General features: G+C 47.7%; 1 protein-coding gene across 2 annotated transcripts in view; it reads right to left on the bottom strand.

The window, feature by feature from the left end:
* PPP4R3A (protein phosphatase 4 regulatory subunit 3A) overlaps nucleotides 1-18,913 on the bottom strand; it is a 306,141-nt gene that overhangs the window by 19,487 nt on the left and 267,741 nt on the right. Inside the window, exon 15 of one of the 2 annotated variants that reach the window (XM_085626548.1) lies at nucleotides 2,217-2,468. The exons of the other annotated variant lie outside the window; for it this stretch is intronic. Within the exon in view, the coding sequence (XP_085482674.1) occupies nucleotides 2,217-2,468 (252 nt within the window). The remainder of the gene's footprint in view (nucleotides 1-2,216; nucleotides 2,469-18,913) is intronic. 2 annotated transcript variants of the gene reach the window in all.

Consider the following 18,913-nt stretch of genomic DNA (forward strand, 5'->3'; position numbering starts at 1 on the left):
CGGTGTCCAGAATCTTGGAAGCCTTAAAGGCAAGGTGCCAGTTTTTTTTACTGTACTATGATAGTTATTTATCTATGCAGCCTATGGGCCAACTGAATGCTATTACCTGTTTTCCTTTTCTAAAAATAAAGGATTCTTGTATGACACTATTACAGTGTATGTTCTCTATTACAAGGTGTATTTAGGGGATTATTTTCATACAAGAGAAACCTATGTAATTTTGGCGGTGTGCCCTATAGGAACATTTTTAGGCTGCATGTTTATGTAACTATACATATGTATGTGTATGTTTCGGAAGTGTTATGCACTTGTGGGCCTGCGCATACACATATATATGTATATTTCTATATGCTCCGGGATCCCGCACATGGGCGGGGATTATTCAGTGCTTGTGACTTTGATGAATATCCCCTGGAAGAGAAGCTCCAGGCAATAAACATGTTGATTAATTCCTAACACCCATTTGTCTGTGGTAATAGATTGCCAAATGGGGAGGAATTGTAGAAGACGTCCCCCGACAGGTGTTAAATGATCGGAGGGGAAGTGTAGGCAAGTCACTGCTTATTGAGTGACGGGGAATTACGTGCTCTGGAACCCTTGCCGACCGTTGTTGTTGTTGCCTCTGTATCCTCCTCTAAAGAATCCTCTGGTAGAGGAAGATTGATTGTTGCCTTTGTACGATGCGGCAGTATTATCTGAGGACATGGTTTTCGACCCTCCACGGTAGAATGAGTGACGAAAGGAGCCAAGATTAGGAGGAGACTGCAGAGCTCCCATAGATTTGGCTACTTCTGTATCTTTTTTCAATAATTTATCTACTTCAGGCCCGAAGAGATGTTCTTTGTCAAAAAGAGTATTTAAAATAGAACTTTGGACTTCAGGTTTGAAACCAGAAACCCTCAACCATGCAGGTCTCCTTAATAATACACTAGTGTTGATCTCTCGAGCTGCGGTGTCTGCAGCATCTAAAGGGCATCTAATTGAGGAATTGGAGATAAGCTTCCCTTCCTAGACTAAATCTTGGGCTTTTGCTTTGTTCTCATCTGGGAGGTATTGAAGCAATTGGTCCATTTCGTCTCAGTGTGCCCTATCATACCTGGCTAGTAGGGTTTGGGTGTTGGCAATGCGCCAATGGTTTACTGCTTGGGCGGCTACTCTTTTACCGGAGGCGTCGAATAGTTTTGACTCTCTGTCTGGAAGGGGAGCATCCCCTGTAGTTTGTGAATTGGCCCGTTTACGGGCATTAGAAACAACCAAGGAGTCTAGTGGTAACTGCCCTTTAATAAAGACTGGATCGGAGGGAGCAGGCTTATATTTTTTAATCTGTTCTGGGGGTGAGAATATGAGAACGCATCGGAACTTTAAAAATATAATCGGCATGTCTCATCATACCTTTAATCATAGGTAGAGTCTGGCTAGCCCTTTGTGTGCTACTGAGCGTTTCAAATAAGAAATCTTCCTGTAGAGATTCTTTGTGTAACTGTACTCCATGATATTCTGCAGCTCTAGCAAGTAATTCCAGATATCCTACATTGTCATTAGGAGGGGAAGGTCAAATATTGTGCCCTCCATCTCCATCATCATCATTATTATTATTATCAGGTGGCGGTGTGGAGAGTTAGTTGGTGTAATCAGTAAATGCTCAAAAGGTGGAGAAGATGGTACAGGGGAACGTGGTGGAGGAGGAGGGAAGGGGTTAGTACCTACATTCTTCCTCTTCAAAGGAATATGATAAAGGGTGTCCTCTGGCTCAGGTTTGCGTTTCTGAGGTGATTTAGTAAGGACCCGTCCTGTATCTGGATTCATATAAAGTTCCTTTTGTTTTGGGTCCGATTTGGGTGTTGGGGCATCGAAAATCGGATCCTGCAGCTTCGAAGGAGCAGTTTTTGGTTTCGGCACAGAGGATATCAGTGCCGGGATAGAATTACTTTTCGACGTGCAAGGTTTCGGTTCCGAAGGGGTCTTTGATTTCGGCGTTAATGATTTCACTTCCGAAGCGGGTTTCGGCTTCGAGCCTGAATGTTTCGGCTCGATGCCAGACTTTGGCCGACTCGATCCAGAGCCGGAAGGCTTAGTGACATGTTTGGGTGCCGAGACGGAGGACGGGGCGCCAGAAACATCTTCTCTGTGCAGGCCGTGGCCAGAAGGCAGGGGTGTAACTGAAACATTTGTTTTGGCTGATTTGGATTTTGGGGCAAGGGGCGTTCAGTACTCACAGGAAGTTGACCTTGTGGGAAGTCGTCTTCCATCTTGGAGTACGATTCCGGAACAGATGCTAGTTCTTGTTCTTCCTCGGCCCCTTGTGTGTCGAATTCGTGCTCGGATCCTTCACCGCTGATATCCGGCGTGTATTTGACGTTTTGACTCTGCCTTTTGCGACGTCGAGCCCGACGATCACGGAGCGTTTTCTTCCAGCGAAATGATCTGTACGCATTGCAGTCCTGTTCGTTGTGCTCCGGAGACAAGCACTATAATAATAATGCACAACAACAATTGTATTAAAAAACAAAAAGTGTCCAAAAGTCAATAGGAATACATGAACGCAGAAAGTTCTGAGGTAGATAGGATAGGGAGTTGCCAGGGTAGGGAGAGTAGCTGCATAGATTCACCCGAGGGGGTGAATGCATATGGCATCTTAGCACTGACGTGCAAGGCAGCTTGGCGCTTTACAAAGTAGAACAATCAGTAGTATGAGGTACATTGAGAGCAAAATAAGGGATACGTGAAACATATGTCCAACACTTACAGCATGTGACGGAGTGACGGGAGGCAGCAGACAAATCATTATTATACTTAAATACATTTTGGAATCAAACTCCCCAAAGAAACAACAGCAGCTGGATTATAAGAATATGCAAAGTCCTTCCTCTTGGTTCAGTCCACATACACCCTTGTCATGAGGCACACAACAAAATTATCTAATTTATGAAGAGAGCATAGATTATGGATCACACTGTAATAGGATCCTATACTAATATTGAGGACTTCTGGAGACATCAAAATGCATGAAGTCAAAGGACAAGTGGTTTAAATATGGTAAGACATGATTGTATGACATTACATGTTAATAGAAAAAAAGACAACAAAAACCTGTTGTCTGGGTGGCCTCACAACTTTTAAAATAAGTATGGCTGACAACTGTGTTCTCATCATGTTATACCTTTAGTGCGGCTACATCAGATATGAGGTTAATTCACGGCTCACAACTCCGGTAGAAAAATAGTGCACAAGATTAGCAGTCACATTGTTTACTTTCTTTAGTAGGGTGACTGGTTTAGGTTGCCCTAATCGAAGGACAGTATAATCCCAACGGAAAAACATAACATGAACCTAGTGAACATGGTTAAAAATTGCTGAATTGGATCTAAAGAAAGACTAATTGTTGAATGAGCAAACAGCTGAAGCTAGTGCCACATGCTTGTGAAATGCTCAGTGGCAAATGCTTAATCAAAAGATGTACCTGGTAATTTTGTTATTTTGCATTTGTAGAGCACACATTGCAGCAAATGTTCCATCTGGGAGTCCGCATGTGTTGATCAGGGAAGACCATCAATCAAAAAGGAGGAAGCATTGTTTGATTATGGCTCTTCAATCCTGGTATTCGGGAAAAGAAACTGGATCCACAAGCAATAGCTTTCAATCACCTCTTCATATTATATAACGTTACTGTGTTCCAAAGAAGGAAAATGTTACTTACAAGTATGCATCTGTTCTTGGCATGTAGAGCTGCAGATCCTCACACTTCGCATTAGATCACCATCTGGTGTTGGGCTCTGATGCTTGTACCTTGTTGTTGTCTTGGAAGACGTCTTTGTAGTCACGAGATAGGTGACTCCTCCCTTGGACGATAGTGCGCATGGGCATCAACTCCATCCTCAGATTGTTTTTCGCCATGATGGGAAATGATGGAGTTAGGAGAAAAGAAAGATGTCCATGTGTGTATATCTAAGTAAGATAGTACTGGAACATATACAGGTCCTGGGGAGGTGGGTGGGCGTGTGATGATCTGCAGCTCTACATGCCAAGAACAGATGCATACTGGTAAGTAGCATTTTCCGTTCAAGGCATATGAGCTGCAGATCTCACACTTAGCATAGACTGTACAGCAGTATCTCCCCTAGCGGTGGTCACCTGTATCTGTTGCAGTAGTTTGAAAAAGTGTTTTAAGAACAGCTTGGCCTACAGAAGCTTGTTGCTTGGCTTGCACGTCAACACAAGTGTTTAGTGAAGGTGTGTGTTGTAGACCATGTCGCTGCCTTACAAACGTCTTCTAGGGGAATGTTCCCTAAGAATGCCATGGAAGCCCCTAGTTTGTGTGTTGAGTGCGCTCTAGGGGGAACTGGTAATGTGCGCTTGGCTTTTTGGTAGCATATTTGGATACATTTAACGATCCATCTTGCAATTCCAGCTTTTGAGATGGGATTACCCTTATGCGGTGGAGAAAAAGCTACAAACAATTGTTTTGTTTTGAGAAAGGATTTAGTCCGGTCAATGTAATAGAGTAGAGCTCTTTTGACGTCTAGGGTGTGGCGAGCTCTCTCTGCTACGGAGTCCGGGTTTTGAAAAAAAAAAAAGGTAGCTCCACAGATTGATTAAGATGAAATGCAGAAATGACTTTAGGCAGGAATTTTGGGTTTGTCCTGAGAACCACTTTGTTACGATATATTTGTAAAAATGGCTCTTGTATGGTTAAAGCCTGGATCTCACTTACCCTTCTGAGAGAGGTGATTGCAATAAGGAAAGCTACTCTCCATGTGAGGAACTGAAGTTCACATTTATACAGAGGTTCAAATGGGGGTCTCATGAGCCTAGTAAGCACAATGTTGAGATTCCACACTGGAGAGGGTGGTAATCTGGGAGGTATGATTCGATTAAGGCCTTCCACAAAGGCTTTAAGTGGTGGGACCCTAAAAAGTGACAAGTGTTTGTTGTCTGTTTTGTAAGTAAGCGGCAAGTGCTGCTAGATGTAGACGTATGGATGAGTATGCCAAATTACATCTTTACAAATGTAGTAAGTAGCAAATAATGTTCTGGATGGACGCATCCAGTGGATCGATATGATTGTTAGTGCAGTAAATGGCAAATCTTTTCCACTTTGCGGCATAGCAGGCTCTGGTGGTAGGGCGTCTGGCCTCTTTAATGATGTTCATACAGTCTGGTGGAAGGTTAAGGTAACCGAACTCTAGGACTTCAGGAGCCAGATCGCAAGATTCAGTTGAGTTGGATCGGGGTGCCTTATGTCTCGATGGTTCTGCGTTAGTAGTGATGGGGAGAGGTGTAGTTTTTGGTGTGGGACTAGTGACAGTTCCAGTAATGTTGTTAACCACGGTTGGCGCGCCCATGTGGGAGCCACTAGGATCATTTTTAAGAGACTGTTGTCGGAGCTTGCGTACCACTAGCGGAATCAGTGGGAGTGGCGGAAAAGTGTACGCAAATCTGCCTGACCAGTTCATCCATATCGCATTGCCCTTGGACAGTATGTGTGGAAACCTGGCGGCAAAGGTTGGACATTTTGCATTTTCGTGTGTGGCAAATAGATCTATGTCTGGTTGGCCCCACATCTGGAAAAAAGGTAGAACAACTTGTGGATGTAGTTCCCATTACTGAATCTGTTGTGTCTGTCGACTTAACAGATCCACAATGTGATTGTGAACTCCTGGAAGGTGTTCTGCAAGTAGATATATGTTTAGTGGGATGTCCCACCTCCAAATTTTCTGTGCAAGCTGGGACAGTTGTAGAGAATGTGTTCCTCCCTGTTTTTGTATGTAATACATGGCCGTCATGTTGTCCGTTCGGATCAGGACGGCTTTGTTTTGTACATGGAGTTGGAATGATTTCAGAGCTAGGAATATCGCTTGTAGTTCCAGATGATTGATGTGGAGCACTTTTTGTTGAGTGGTCCATTTGCCCTGCGTTGTGTGAGCTAAGAGATGGGCTCCCCACCCTGTGAACGATGCGTCTGTTAGTACTATCTGTGGAACAGGCTCGAGGAACGGCCGCCCTCTGGACAAGTCTTTTGTGTTCCACCACTGCAGAGAGCGATGTGTGCGGCTGTCCACCAACACCAGATCCTTAAGTTGTCCCTGAGCCGGATTCCATTGATGTGCTAGACATTCCTGTAAGGGGCGCATTTGAAGTCTTGCGTGAGGTACGATGAAAATGCAAGATGCTATGAGTTGCATGAACACTCTGGCTGGGAGAGTGTATTGGATTTGAAATTTGTTGATGAGAGCTTGTATACTGGCTATCCTTGCTGGGCTGGGCTACGCTAGAGCTGTGGAAGTATTTATTGTGGCCCCCAGATATCGATGTACATGAGAGGGCTGAAGGTGCGACTTGGTATAGTTGATTATGAACCCCGTAGTGTGTGGATGGTTTGAGGAGTGTGTTGGATACACTGGTTGAATGATCTGGCTTTTATAAGCCAGTCGTCCAGATACGGGAAGACACGGATCTGTTGTCTTCGTAGAAGTGCTGCTACTACTGCAAGGCACTTGGTAAACACTCTTGGAGCAGTGGTGACCCCGAATGGAAGGACTTTGAACTGATAGTGTTGTCCGTCCAGTACGAACCTTAGATACTTCCTGTGAGCAGGATGTAAGGGAATGTGGAAGTAGGCGTCCTTGAGATCTAGTGTGGCAAGGAAGTCTCCTTGTTGTAGTAGGGGAAGCACCTGTTGGAGAGTGATCATGTGAAAATGATCCGAGTGTATATACTGATTGAGGGGTCCGAGGTCGAGAATTGGCCGTAGGGTCCCGTCCTTTTTGGGGAATAGGAAATACAGGGAGTAAACCCCTGTTCCCTGGTGTAGTAAGGGGACTGGCTCTATGGCGTGCTTTTGTAGCAGTGACAGAAAAGTGTAAGATGGTCTGTGGACATTGGACGCTGTCTGGGTGGTATGTTTGGGGGGGTAGCTGTAAGTTCCAGGTAGTAACCATATTGGATAATTTGTCTTACCCACCTGTCTGTTGTGATGGAGTTCCAGACAGGTAGGAACTGTGTTAATCTTCCCCCGACCGGAGTGGAATGGTCTAGGGGGAGTGGAGGGAAGTCACCGTTTAGCAGCAGGGGAGGTACGAGTGTTGTTGTTACCTCGGCCTCTCCCCTTACTGTTGTTCCCTCTGTAACCTCCTCTGAAATATCCTCTATTGGGGGATGTTTGGGTGGTGTTTTTAAAGGAAGATGAGCTATCTGTGCCCACGTTCTTGGAGGCTCCTCTATAAAAGGAGCGACGAAAGGAGCCACGCGTTTGCGGAGACTGCAACGCTCCCATGGACTTAGCAGTCTCTGTATCTTTTTTCAAGAGCAGTGTCCACAGTCGGCCCAAAAAGTTGGTTTTGATTGAACGGCTGATTAAGAAGGAATATGCTACTTACCAGTATGCATCTGTTCTTGGCATGTAGAGCTGCAGATCTACACACTTTTGCATAGATCGCCATCTGGTGTTGGGCCCGGATGTTTGCAGTTTGCTTTTCCTCTTGGAAAGTCTTTGGAAGTCACGAGGTCGGTGACTCCTCCCTTGGTTAGTATTGCGCATGGGCTTCGGCTCCATCCTCAGATTGTTTTTCGCCAACAGGGAAAGATGGAGCGTAGTAATAATAGTGAAGAAACCCATGTGTGTTGTATCTAAATAAGATAGACTGGAACAGATACAGGTAGCCGGGGAGGCGGGTGGGCGTGTGTAGATCTGCAGCTCTACATGCCAAGAACAGATGCATACTGGTAAGTAGCATATTCCGTTCGAGGCATATGAGCTGCAGATTACACATTTTTGCATAGACTATATAGCAGTTCCCAACCCTAGCGGCGACCACCGGTATCTGTTGCAGTAGTCTGAAAAAGTGTTTTTAGTATAGTCTGGCCCACACTAGCTTGTTGCTTGGTTTGCACATCTACACAGTAATGTTTAGTGAAAGTGTGCGGTGTTGACAGTGTAGCTGCTTTGTAGATATCATCTAATGGGAAGTTCCCTAGAAAAGCCATAGAAGCCCCTATCTTTCGTGTAGAGTGGGCTTTAGGGGGAACAGATAGCGTGCGTTTTGCCTTGTGGTAGCAAATCTGTATGCATTTTACAATCCACCTAGCTATCCCTGATTTAGAGATGGGGTTGCCTTTATGTGGTGGAGAGAAAGAGACAAACAGTTGTTTTGTCTTTCTGAAAGGTTGTGTTCTCTGGAAAATGGTAAAGTAAGGCCCTTTTAACATCCAGTGTGTGTAGAGCCCTTTCTGCAACAGTTTGAGGTTGCGAGAAAAAAACCGGTAATTCTACCGATTGGTTTAGATGAAAGGGGGAAATGACTTTGGGTAGGAATTTTGGGTTAGTACGGAGGACAACCTTGTTCGGGTGCATTTGGAATAAAGGTTCTTGTATAGTAAGTGCTTGTATCTCACTGACCCTTCTAAGGGAAGTGATGGCTACAAGGAAAGCTGTTTTCCATGTGAGAAATTGCAGTTCACATTTATGCAAGGGTTCGAAAGGCGGTCCCATTAGCCTTGTGAGAACTATATTTAAGTTCCACACAGGTGAGGGTGGTACTCTGGGGGGAATTATTCGTTTGAGGCCTTCCATGAAGGCTTTAATGGCAGGCACTCTGAAAAGTGATAGGTGCTGTCTGTTTTGTAGGTAAGCGGCAATTGCTGCGAGGTGTAGCCGAATGGATGTATATGCTAGGTTACACCTTTGTAGATGGAGTAAGTAGCATATGATGTGCTGTATAGATGCGTCTAGAGGGTTGATTGTGTTGTTATGGCAATAAACAACAAATCTTTTCCACTTTGCCGCGTAGCAGGCTCTAGTAGTATGGTGCCTAGCTTCTCTGATGAGGTTCATACAGTCAGGGGGAAGGTTAAGGTATCCGAATTCTAGGATCTCAGGAGCCAGATCGCAAGGTTGAGCTGAGCTGGGTCCGGGTGTCTGATCTCTCCATGGTTCTGGGTTAGGAGGCATGGTGAGAGGTGTAACTTTTGGTGTGGCACTACCGAGAGTTCCAGCAGCGTGGTGTACCACGGTTGTCTGGCCCATGTTGGAGCTACTAGAATCAGTGTGAGGGAGTGCTGTTGTAGCTTTCGCACCACTAATGGAATTAGTGGGAGAGGTGGAAAGGCGTACACAAATTTGCCTGACCAGTTCATCCATATCGCATTGCCTTTGGACAATGGGTGTGGGTATCTGGCGGCGAAGCTTGGGCATTTTTTGTTTTCGTGGGTGGCGAAGAGGTCTATGTGTGGATGCCCCCACATCTGAAAGAACGGGTGAAGAACCTGCGGGTGAAGTTCCCACTCGTGGATCTGCTGCGTTTGTCTGCTGAGCAGATCTGCCATGGTGTTTTGGACTGCTGGGACATGTTGGGCTAGGAGAAAGATTTTGTGTGGAATTGCCCACCTCCATATGCTCTGTGCTAGTTGAGAGAGCTGTGGAGAGAGTGTGCCGCCTTTTTTTTTAATGTAGTACATGGCCGTCATGTTGTCTGTGCGAATAAGGACTGCCTTGCCTAAAATGTGAGTGTGAAAGGATTTTAGGGCTAGAAAGATTGCCAGTAACTCCAGATGGTTGATGTGGAGTAACTTTTGTTGCGGCGTCCATGTGCCCTGCACTGTGAGGTGTAATAGATGAGCTCCCCAGCCGGAGAGAGATGCGTCTGTTAGGATTATTTGTGGAACCGGGTCCAGGAACGGTCGACCTCTGGAAAGATTCGTGGTGTTCCACCACTGCAGTGAGCGATGGGTGCGACCGTCTACCAACACCAGATCTGTCAGTTGCCCCTGGGCCTGGTTCCATTGGCGCGCTAAGCACTCTTGGAGTGGACGCATCTGGAGTCTTGCATGAGGCACTATGAAAATGCAAGAGGCCATCATCCCTATCAGTTGCATAAACACTCTTGCTGGGAGAGAGTGTTGAGGTATGAATCTTTGACGCAAAGCCTGAATGCTTGCAATCCTGGCAGGATTGGGGTAGGCTATGGCTTTTGAAGTGTCTATGGTGGCACCGAGGTATTGCTTTGTGTGGGATTTTTGGTGGTTCACCGTGAAACTAGCTGGTGAAGTAGTTGGATTGTAGTGGCGGTGTGATGTACACATTGATTGTAGGACGTGGCTTTAATTAGCCAGTCGTCCAAATATGGGAAGACGTGAATGTGCTGTCTTCTGAGGTGTGCCGCCACTACCACTAGGCACTTGGTGAATACCCTTGGTGCTGTTGTGACCCCGAATGGGAGCACCTTGAACTGGTAGTGTTGCCCGTCCACTACAAATCTGAGGTACTTTCTGTGGGCATGATGTACCGGAATGTGAAAGTATGCGTCTTTCAAGTCCAGTGTGGAGAGAAAGTCGTTCTGGGAGAGGAGCGGAAGTACCTGCTGAAGTGTTACCATGTGATAATGGTCCGAATGTATGTATGTGTTTAGAGGCCGGAGATCTAAGATAGGTCGTAGAGTCTAGTCTCTTTTTGGTATCAGAAAATATAGGGAGTAGACCCCTAAATTTTGCTGATTGGCGGGGACTTGTTCTATTGCCTCTTTTTGTAGGAGGGAGATTACCTCCTGTTTTAGTAACGTGGAATGTTCTTGTGACATTGGGCGTTGCCTGGGTGGAATGTTGGGGGGGGGGGGGGGGTAGATGTCAATTCTAGGCAGTACCCTGAGCGAATAATTTGGGTCACCCATCTGTCTGATGTGATGGACTCCCAGATGTGAAGGAAATTTTGTAGTCTGCCCCCGACCGGAGTGGGATGATCTGGAGGGAGCAGGGGGAAGTCATTGGGCAGGCGGTGTGGCAGAGCAGGCGGTATTTGTTTTGCCTCTGCCTTTATTGTTATTGCCTCTATAGCCGCCTCTTTGATAACCCCTTGTGAAGGTGGATTGAGCAGGGGATTTGTAGGACATGGACGCGCTATCTGAGGAGTAGCCTCTGCTCGTGCCCCGAAAGGAAGAGCGGCGAAAGGAGCGCCTAGGAGGGTGTGACTGTAGGGCTCCCACAGATTTCGCCATATCTGTGTCTTTCTTCATCTTCTCGAGGGCCTCATCTACCTTTGGACCGAATAGATGTTCTTGTTCAAATGGATGATTTAATATGGAGACTTGTACCTCAGGTTTAAAGCCTGAAACTCTCAGCCAAGCATGGCAACGGAGAAGGACGCTAGTGTTAATGGCCCTGGAGGCTGTGTCTGCTGCGTCTAAGGCACAGCGTATAGAGGTGTTAGTTATGGTCTTACACCCTCCTGAATTAATTCATTGGCCCTATTTCAGTATTTTTCTGGGAGATGGTGCATGATGGTTTCTAGTTCATCATGATGCGCTCTGTCGTATATGGCCAATAGCGCTTGAGTGTTGGCAATACGCCATATATTGGCTGCCTGTGACGCAGTGCGCTTTCCTGACGCGTCCAGGAGCTTTGACTCTTTGTCAGGCGGTGGTGCTTCGCCTGACGCCTGGGAATTTGACCTCTTCCGTGCAGTGGATACCACTAGGGAATCCAGTGGCGCTGGCCCTTTGATGTAGGCAGGATCTGTGGGGGCAGCTTTATACTTTTTCTCTATGCGTGGGTTTAGGACCCTAGCCCTGACTGGGTCTTTAAAAACCTCTGGCGCATGTTTTATTACCCCTTTGAGCATAGGTAGTATAGAAGTAGACCTATGTGCGGTATCAAAGGTGTCTAGGAGGAAATCTTCCTCTACTGGGTCAGTGTGTAGCTCTACCCCGTGATAATGTGCCGCCCTCTGAAGTAGGTGGTGAAAACCTAATGAGTCTTCTGGTGGAGATGGCCTGGATGGATAAAGGTCATCTTGTGGGACATCTGGAATGTCTGGATTATTATAATCGTCCCAAGGGTCTGGGGATCCTGTAGGGGTGGGGTCTTGTGGCACATCTGCTGGATCGTAGTATGGGTCCCCCTGATCATCATGGTCTGGAGACGGGGTCGGAGAGCGATGAGGCAGGGGTGGAGAAGGTGGAGGGGGCGGAGGTGGAGAGGGTGGAGGAGGTGGGGGAAGGCACTCTGAAAGGGGAGGTAGCACAGTCTTTCCTCTTTGGAGGTGGAGGCGGAGCTGGTTTGTCCAAATGTCTCTTTTTAGAAGAAAGTGCCAAATGTCCAGTTTTTGGATCCTTGGTAAGTGTCTTTTGCAAAGGATCTTGTGTAAACAGTTCTTGAGACAATGGCTGTTCGGTCGGCGCAAGGTTTCGGGGCCGATGGCTTTTTAGGCTTGTCCGTGCCGTGCTTTTTTGGAACCTCCGATTTTTTGGTCGGCGCTGAGGCAGGCTTCGGCGCGGGAGCGTCGGTGCCGAGGGCCTTATGATGTTTGGTCGGTACCGAGAGGCTGGGTTTCGACACTGAGGGCTTTGGTGCGGAGCTCGGTGTCGAGGTAGAGGCCGATCTCTTTTTCGGTGCCGAAGTGTGTTTATCGGCATAGCTGGCAGGCTGGCTCGAGCCCGAGCCGCCGGAAGGCTTATTAGGCTTCTTCACCGGGCCCGAAGGTGGGGTGTTCGAAGCAGTGTCTTTGGTCTTGCCTAGGCCCGGAGGTGAAGGCGTGACCGAAGCCTTTTTGGGTGTCTGCGCCGGGGTGATGTCCTCCACATCAGAGTCGTCGGCTTCGGAAGCACTGACGAGGTCCTCTTCGGTGTGCTGCTGTCCCGGAGCTTCGACGTCGTCCCCGAAGATGTCGACTGGAACGGAAGTCGAGGAGTGCGCCATGTTTCGTCTGGCCCTTCGATCTTGAATAGTCTTTTTGGATCTGAAAGACTTGCAGGCAGGACAGTCTCGAGCCTCGTTTTCAGGGGAGAGGCAGAGGTTGCACACCTCATGAAGATCGATGTATGGGAATTTGGACCCACATCGAGGGCACTTCTTGAATGGAGTTCTTTCCATCAGCCGGGACCGGAGCTTGGATAGGTCCGAAGGCCGCCGTCGACGACTGGAATCGAAGGTGTGTCGAAGAGAAGGCGATTGAGGAGATCAGGATCTGAACAATACCGCGAAGAGCGAGGATTCCGCTTCGATCGTCGAACTGGAAATGTTCGGAACCGGAGCGCGAAGTATTACATCCGAGCCCGATGGCGGAAAAAAACAATCGGAGGATGGAGCCGAAGCCCATGCGCAATACGAACCAAGGGAGGAGTCACCGACCTCGTGACTTCCAAAGACGAAAAACAAACTGCAAACATCCGGGCCCAACACCAGATGGCGATCTATGCAAAGGTGTGTAATCTGCAGCTCATATGCCTCAAACTGGTTTTTTGGACCTCCTGCTTGAAGCCTGAAATGCGCAGCCAGGCATGTCTTCTGAGCAGTATACTAGTATTGACAGACCTAGCATCAAGGGCACATTTAATTGATGCGTTGGTGATTAGTTTGCCCTCTTGGATTAGGTAATTTGCTTCAGTTTTATACTGGTCAGGCAAAAGCTGTAATAGGGTTTCCAGCTGGTCATAATGGGCCCTATCATATCTAGCCAGTAGTGCTTTAGTGTTGGCTATGCGCCAGTGATTGGCCACCTGCGCAGCTACCCCTTTGCCAGATGCATCTAATAATTTAGATTCTTTATCAGGGGGAGGTGCGTCCCCTGAGGTTTGGGAATTAGATCGCTTTCTAGCACTGGACACTACTAATGAATCTGGAGGCATCTGACCTTTGATGTACGCAGGATCGTCAGGGGCAGGTCTAATTTTCTTATCGATCCTGGGATTAAGAATCCTGGCCCATACAGGATCTTTAAAAATGTCGGGGGTATGCTTAATGACCCCTTTAATCATTGGCAATATTTTTACAGTCTTCTGGGACTGTTAAAATGTGTCTAGAAGAAAATCTTCCTCTGGTGTGTCTGAGTGCATGTGCAGCCCATGAAATACAGCAGCCCTATTGATGAGTTGTCCAAACCCAATATTATCATCTGGAGGAGATGGTTTTGTTGGGTATGGTTGGGGTCTTGGGAGGTCTGGGGGATCTATTGGATCATTGTAAGCCCAACCGTCTTGTGGTGGGTCATTAGGGTCACCACCCACCCCTAGGTCATCATCATTATCGTCTGAAGGTGGTGTATGTGGTGGAGAAGTTACAGGCTGAGACGGTGTAACAGGTTTGGGGAGAGGAGTGGTGTTAGATGGAAGGACAGGAGAAGGAGGCATAGGTGATGTGGCACAGTCCTTCACAGGTAATGGAGGGGTTTGTGCTGTGTCCAATTTCCTCTTCTTGCATGGCACAGCTGTGACATGTCCTGTTTTAGGGTTGATATAGATCTTTTTCTGTTTAGGATTAACAGGATCCAGAGGAAAAAGTTCCTCCACCTCGATAACCGGTTTCGGCGCAGAATTTTTCGGTTCCCAGCAGGGCTGTTGCGGAGTCTTATGCTCTTTGGCCTTAGGAGGCGTGGTGGAATACTTAGGCTTGGTTTTCAGTTCCGAAGGCTTTGGTTTAGGAGCCGTGGCGTGATTTTTAGATTTAGAGGTGTTCAACGCCAGCTTATCCACGGGCTTCGATGTGTTCGAGGCCGGTTTGTCTTTGGAAGTGGAAGGAATCGGAGCCGATTTCGGAGCAGAGTGTTCTTTTGGCTTCGGTGCCGAAGGTGCTGGTGGGACTAGTACATGCGGGGCTTCTGAAGTGTGTTTTCAGTCGCGACTGGGGCCAACAGGCGTAGTCTTGACCGGTGCCTTGTGCTTTGGTGTGGGGGTTGGGGTAGGGGCAGTAGTACTCACTCGTTGCCCAGGAGTGATGGGGTCGTCTGAGTCTTCTGCCTCTGACACGATTTGGAGATCTTCGGAATCTTCTTCTGGGACATCTGGGCCTTCGTCTAAGATGTCCACCGGTTCCGGATCTGATCTCTGCGCCATGACGTGTCGTCGAGCTAGACTATCTCGAATGGTCTTCTTTGATCGAAAGGAGGCGCAGACTGGGCAGCTCGACTCGTCGTGATCTGGCGAGAGGCACATGTTACAGACCTTGTGATGGTCACTGTGTGGAAATTTTGCTCCACACTGGGGGCATTTTTTGAAAGGCGTCCTTTCCATGAGCAGTAGGCCTTACGGCGTCGATAGGCCCAGCAGCCCGCGTCGACGACTGTAATCGAACCGATGAAAGGCGCGTCGAGATTTCGGTGTGTCTAGTCAATTGGAAACGTGTGTGAAAGTTTTGCGCGTCGAAAAGTTTGAAAACTGAAGTTTCCAACCGGTACGCAAACACTGCATCCAAATCCAATGGTGGAAAAAACACAATCTGAGGATGGAGTCGATGCCCATCTGCACTATCGTCCAAGGGAGGAGTCACCTATCTTGTGACTACAAAGACTTTTTCCAAGACAACAAGGTGCAAGCATCCGAGCCCAACACCAGATGGCGATCTAATGCTAAGAGTGAGATCTGCAGCTCATATGCCTCGAACACTGGTTAATCAAAGTCTTGATGTAGAAGGGGCGCTGGGTGAGTGTAAGAAAGTGGGTTTCTGTTGCAGTAACTACCCCCCCCCCTTTTTTTTGCCTAATAGCTGATGCAGTTTTCCTTGTTGTGCCCTGGGCTCCTGCCAATCAGGTGCCCAGGGCCTGTGTTCCTTCCCTAAAAACTGTTTAACAGCCAAAATCCAAATTGGCAAACCCTGACCACGTGTCAGCCCCTGGTAAATGGTACCCAGGGCCTTGTGACCAGGGAAGGCCTCTAAGGGCTGCAGCACTCATTGTGCCACCCTTAGAGGCCCTGTACCCTAACACACACACACACACACACACACTGCTCTTGCAGGCTGAGTGTCTGGATACAAGACAAAACAGAGAGTCGACATGGCACACATCCCTGTGTGCCATGCCCACAACCTACACTGCCCTGGCATACATCAACCACCCCTCTAGCTGGGTGCCCTATGCCAGTGGTGTGGGCACAGAGGCAGGAGCCCTGTGCCCCTACAGTACCCAGGTCCATTCCTGGGTCCTGTAAGTGCAGTGCTGTCAGCTAAGAGTATATGGTGCTGGGAGCTTGTCAAACAAGAACTCCACAGCACCATAATGGCAGCACTGAAGACTGAGAAGTTTGGTATCAAACTGCTCAGCACATTAAATCCACACTGATGCCAGTGTGCGATTTAATGTACAAAGCACCACACAGGGCATCTTAGAGAGGCCCCCCGAAACCTAAACCTACAATCCACGTCTGTTCCGAGTATGCCACACAGCAGACATGTTGCTGGACCCCTGGGTAGGAGAGCCCCTGCTCTCCTGGGTCTGCAACAATGCACATCCTGGGCGAGGTGCTAAATCTCCTCCCCCCAGGATGGGCAGGGGGAAGCTTCAAAGGCATGCCGCCTCTGTGAGCTTCCCCAGGCCACTGCAACCCCCCACTCTGGCGGGAAGCTTGGCCGGAAACCCCAAATAAGGACAGGGGATGTGCCAGCCTGCCAACCCCACACCTCAGGTGGGGGAGGCGAGGTGAAGCACATCTCCGGGCTCTCGCCATCTTGAAGATGGGAAGCCCTGCCCAATCAGGACTAGGCTCCTGCCCCCCTCCCACAGGAGAGAGGTAGGATAGGGGGTGTACCCACCCCAGGACAGGGACCCATTGGCCCCTGCCCTTCACCTACCTGTAACGCCCCTAAATCTAGTATTTAGGGGCACCCTGAACCTTCCTTCCCCAGATTCCAAACTACAAAGAAGAGCAAGAAGAAAGAAGACCTGCCCTGCAGCTGCTAAAAAGAGGAAGACACCAACTGCTTTGGCCCCAGCCCTACCGGCCTGTCAACCCTCGAACCTGCTCCAACCCGGCATTGTGGCCAGCAACCTCACAAACCCCAGAGGACCTGGCTACCTCTTGGCTCTAAGCCCCTGGGACTCCCATGAGTAGAGGCTCTACTCAAAACCTATCTCTAATCCCTGGCAGCAGCCCGGAACCGCGAACCCAGCACACTCTGCACCAGCCAAGCCTGGCCAGTGCCGGAGTGAACAAAGACCCTGAGGACAACCCCACGGCGACTGTGACCCAGAGTCCGGCACCCAAGGACCTCCCTCGACACTCCTGAAGAAGCCTGCAGCCTCAGTACAAGGTGCCCCCCCCAACCGCGATTAACAAAGGGTAAGATTTCCCGACACCAAAAGGCACCCCTGCACGCGTCGCCCCACGGCCCCCTGTGCCCAATCCCGGGGTACCTACCTATCCTCCAACTACCCAACTTACCTCTCGAAGTGGTGGTGGCACCTGAAGAGTCCTCGTCCCCGAGCTTGCAGTCTTTCTAAACCGGAGATTTCCCATTGAAATCAATTGAGCGCCCGAAGGCTCAAAAGCACTCTGCACCCAGCCGCCCGAGTGGCCCTGGCAGTGAACACTCTACACCTACCTACTTCCCCACTTGCCCTGAGTAAGTGACCAGGAGCCCAGCTCCCACAGCCGTGTGGCTTGCCAGTCAGCAGCCACCAACCAAGGCCCCCCCTATCCCTCATAGGATAACATTGGGCCTAACTCTCTCTGCACCCGGCCGCCCAAGAGCCGCTGAGGGTGAACCAACTGTACCTACCTGACCCTGGGGGACCCCTGAGTCTATGCCCAGAACCTCAACTCTGCCAGTCGAGTACTTACCCTTAAACCGCAAACTCTATTTTCCTCATAGGGTAACATTGACTGGCTTTTTCCTGAAATTTCATCTAAGTGTGGACTTTTCAAATCTTAAAAAAAATCACCAAAAATCAGCCGAGTAACGAAAACGAAATTACTCACGTGCTCTTAGGTGAGCTGCCAGTGCTGGATCTTGGTGCCCAGCACTGACTCTGAAAAATACTTACAACTGTACTTACCCTTCACTCAATTTTCTTCCATAGGAAACCATTGACTGTTTTTCTGTGAAATTTCTTCTACGTGTCGATTTCTGCAATCTTTAAATATTCTTCCAAAATCGTATAATATCTGAAAACGTAATTACTTACCTGTTTTGGATAAAGGTCCCAGTACTGAGTCTAGGCACCCAGTACTGGATTACAATCGTAACGAGAACATACTGTACCTGTAACCTGAATTTTCTTCCATAGGGAATCATTGACTGTTTTCTTTGAAATATTTTCAAAGTGTCAACTTTTAAAATAGCTAAATATTGTTTAAAAATCAATACAGTAATAAAGTCGACTTTCATCACTTGATTCTGAGTACTGACCCAGGACTGAATCTAGGATCCAGTCCTGGAATTCCAAAAGTAATCCTAAAAGAAATCTGTGGCAAATAACATAAAACTTCCATTGAACTCAATGCATTATATTGTTTAAAATAGTGTTGCCTATTGCAACCACTTGTAACTGTTTACAAAAGTCAATTACATCTTGCAAAAGTATTTATATAAAGCATCTCATTCTTAGAAAGTATATTTTAATTCCAATTGTTGGTTCTAAAATAAAACAAGCATATATTATTTTTTTTATATAAACCATTGGCCTAGAGTTCAGTTATTGAGTGTGTGAGACCATTTGCTGACTGAGTGTGTACAACAAATGCTTTACACTGTCCTCTGATACTGCCTTACTGCTCGACCAAGCTACCACTTTAGAGAGTAAGGTTATATCTAACTTTAGCCTCTGTCAAACCCTTGGGGACTGTGGACTCTGTACACCCTGTACCTATTTGGGAACAGTATATACAGATCCACTTTCTCACAATGAGGTCATACTTTTTTTCTATACTAGTAGTCTCTCCCACAGCCTTTACCAGCTCCTTATAATTAACTAGGATAGATTTAAGCATGCTTTCAAGTAAAGGTAGACACTGGTCCGTGCTTTCAGTCTTGCATAGAATCTCCACTAGTCATTTCTTTTCCATGTCCAATTTGTGGTGCCTACCTGCGTTTTGGACGATCTCATGGTAGGCTGTGGTGTCAGACGAGAAAGCACTAACCCAACAGTGGTCCAAATTAGAGGACTGGGGAGATCAACATTACTGTCTTTTCAGGGTCAACAGCTGGCCCTGTATCT

The sequence above is a fragment of the Triturus cristatus genome, chromosome 9 (genome assembly GCF_964204655.1).
Source record: "Triturus cristatus chromosome 9, aTriCri1.1, whole genome shotgun sequence".
In the NCBI taxonomy this organism is placed as follows: domain Eukaryota; kingdom Metazoa; phylum Chordata; class Amphibia; order Caudata; family Salamandridae; genus Triturus; species Triturus cristatus.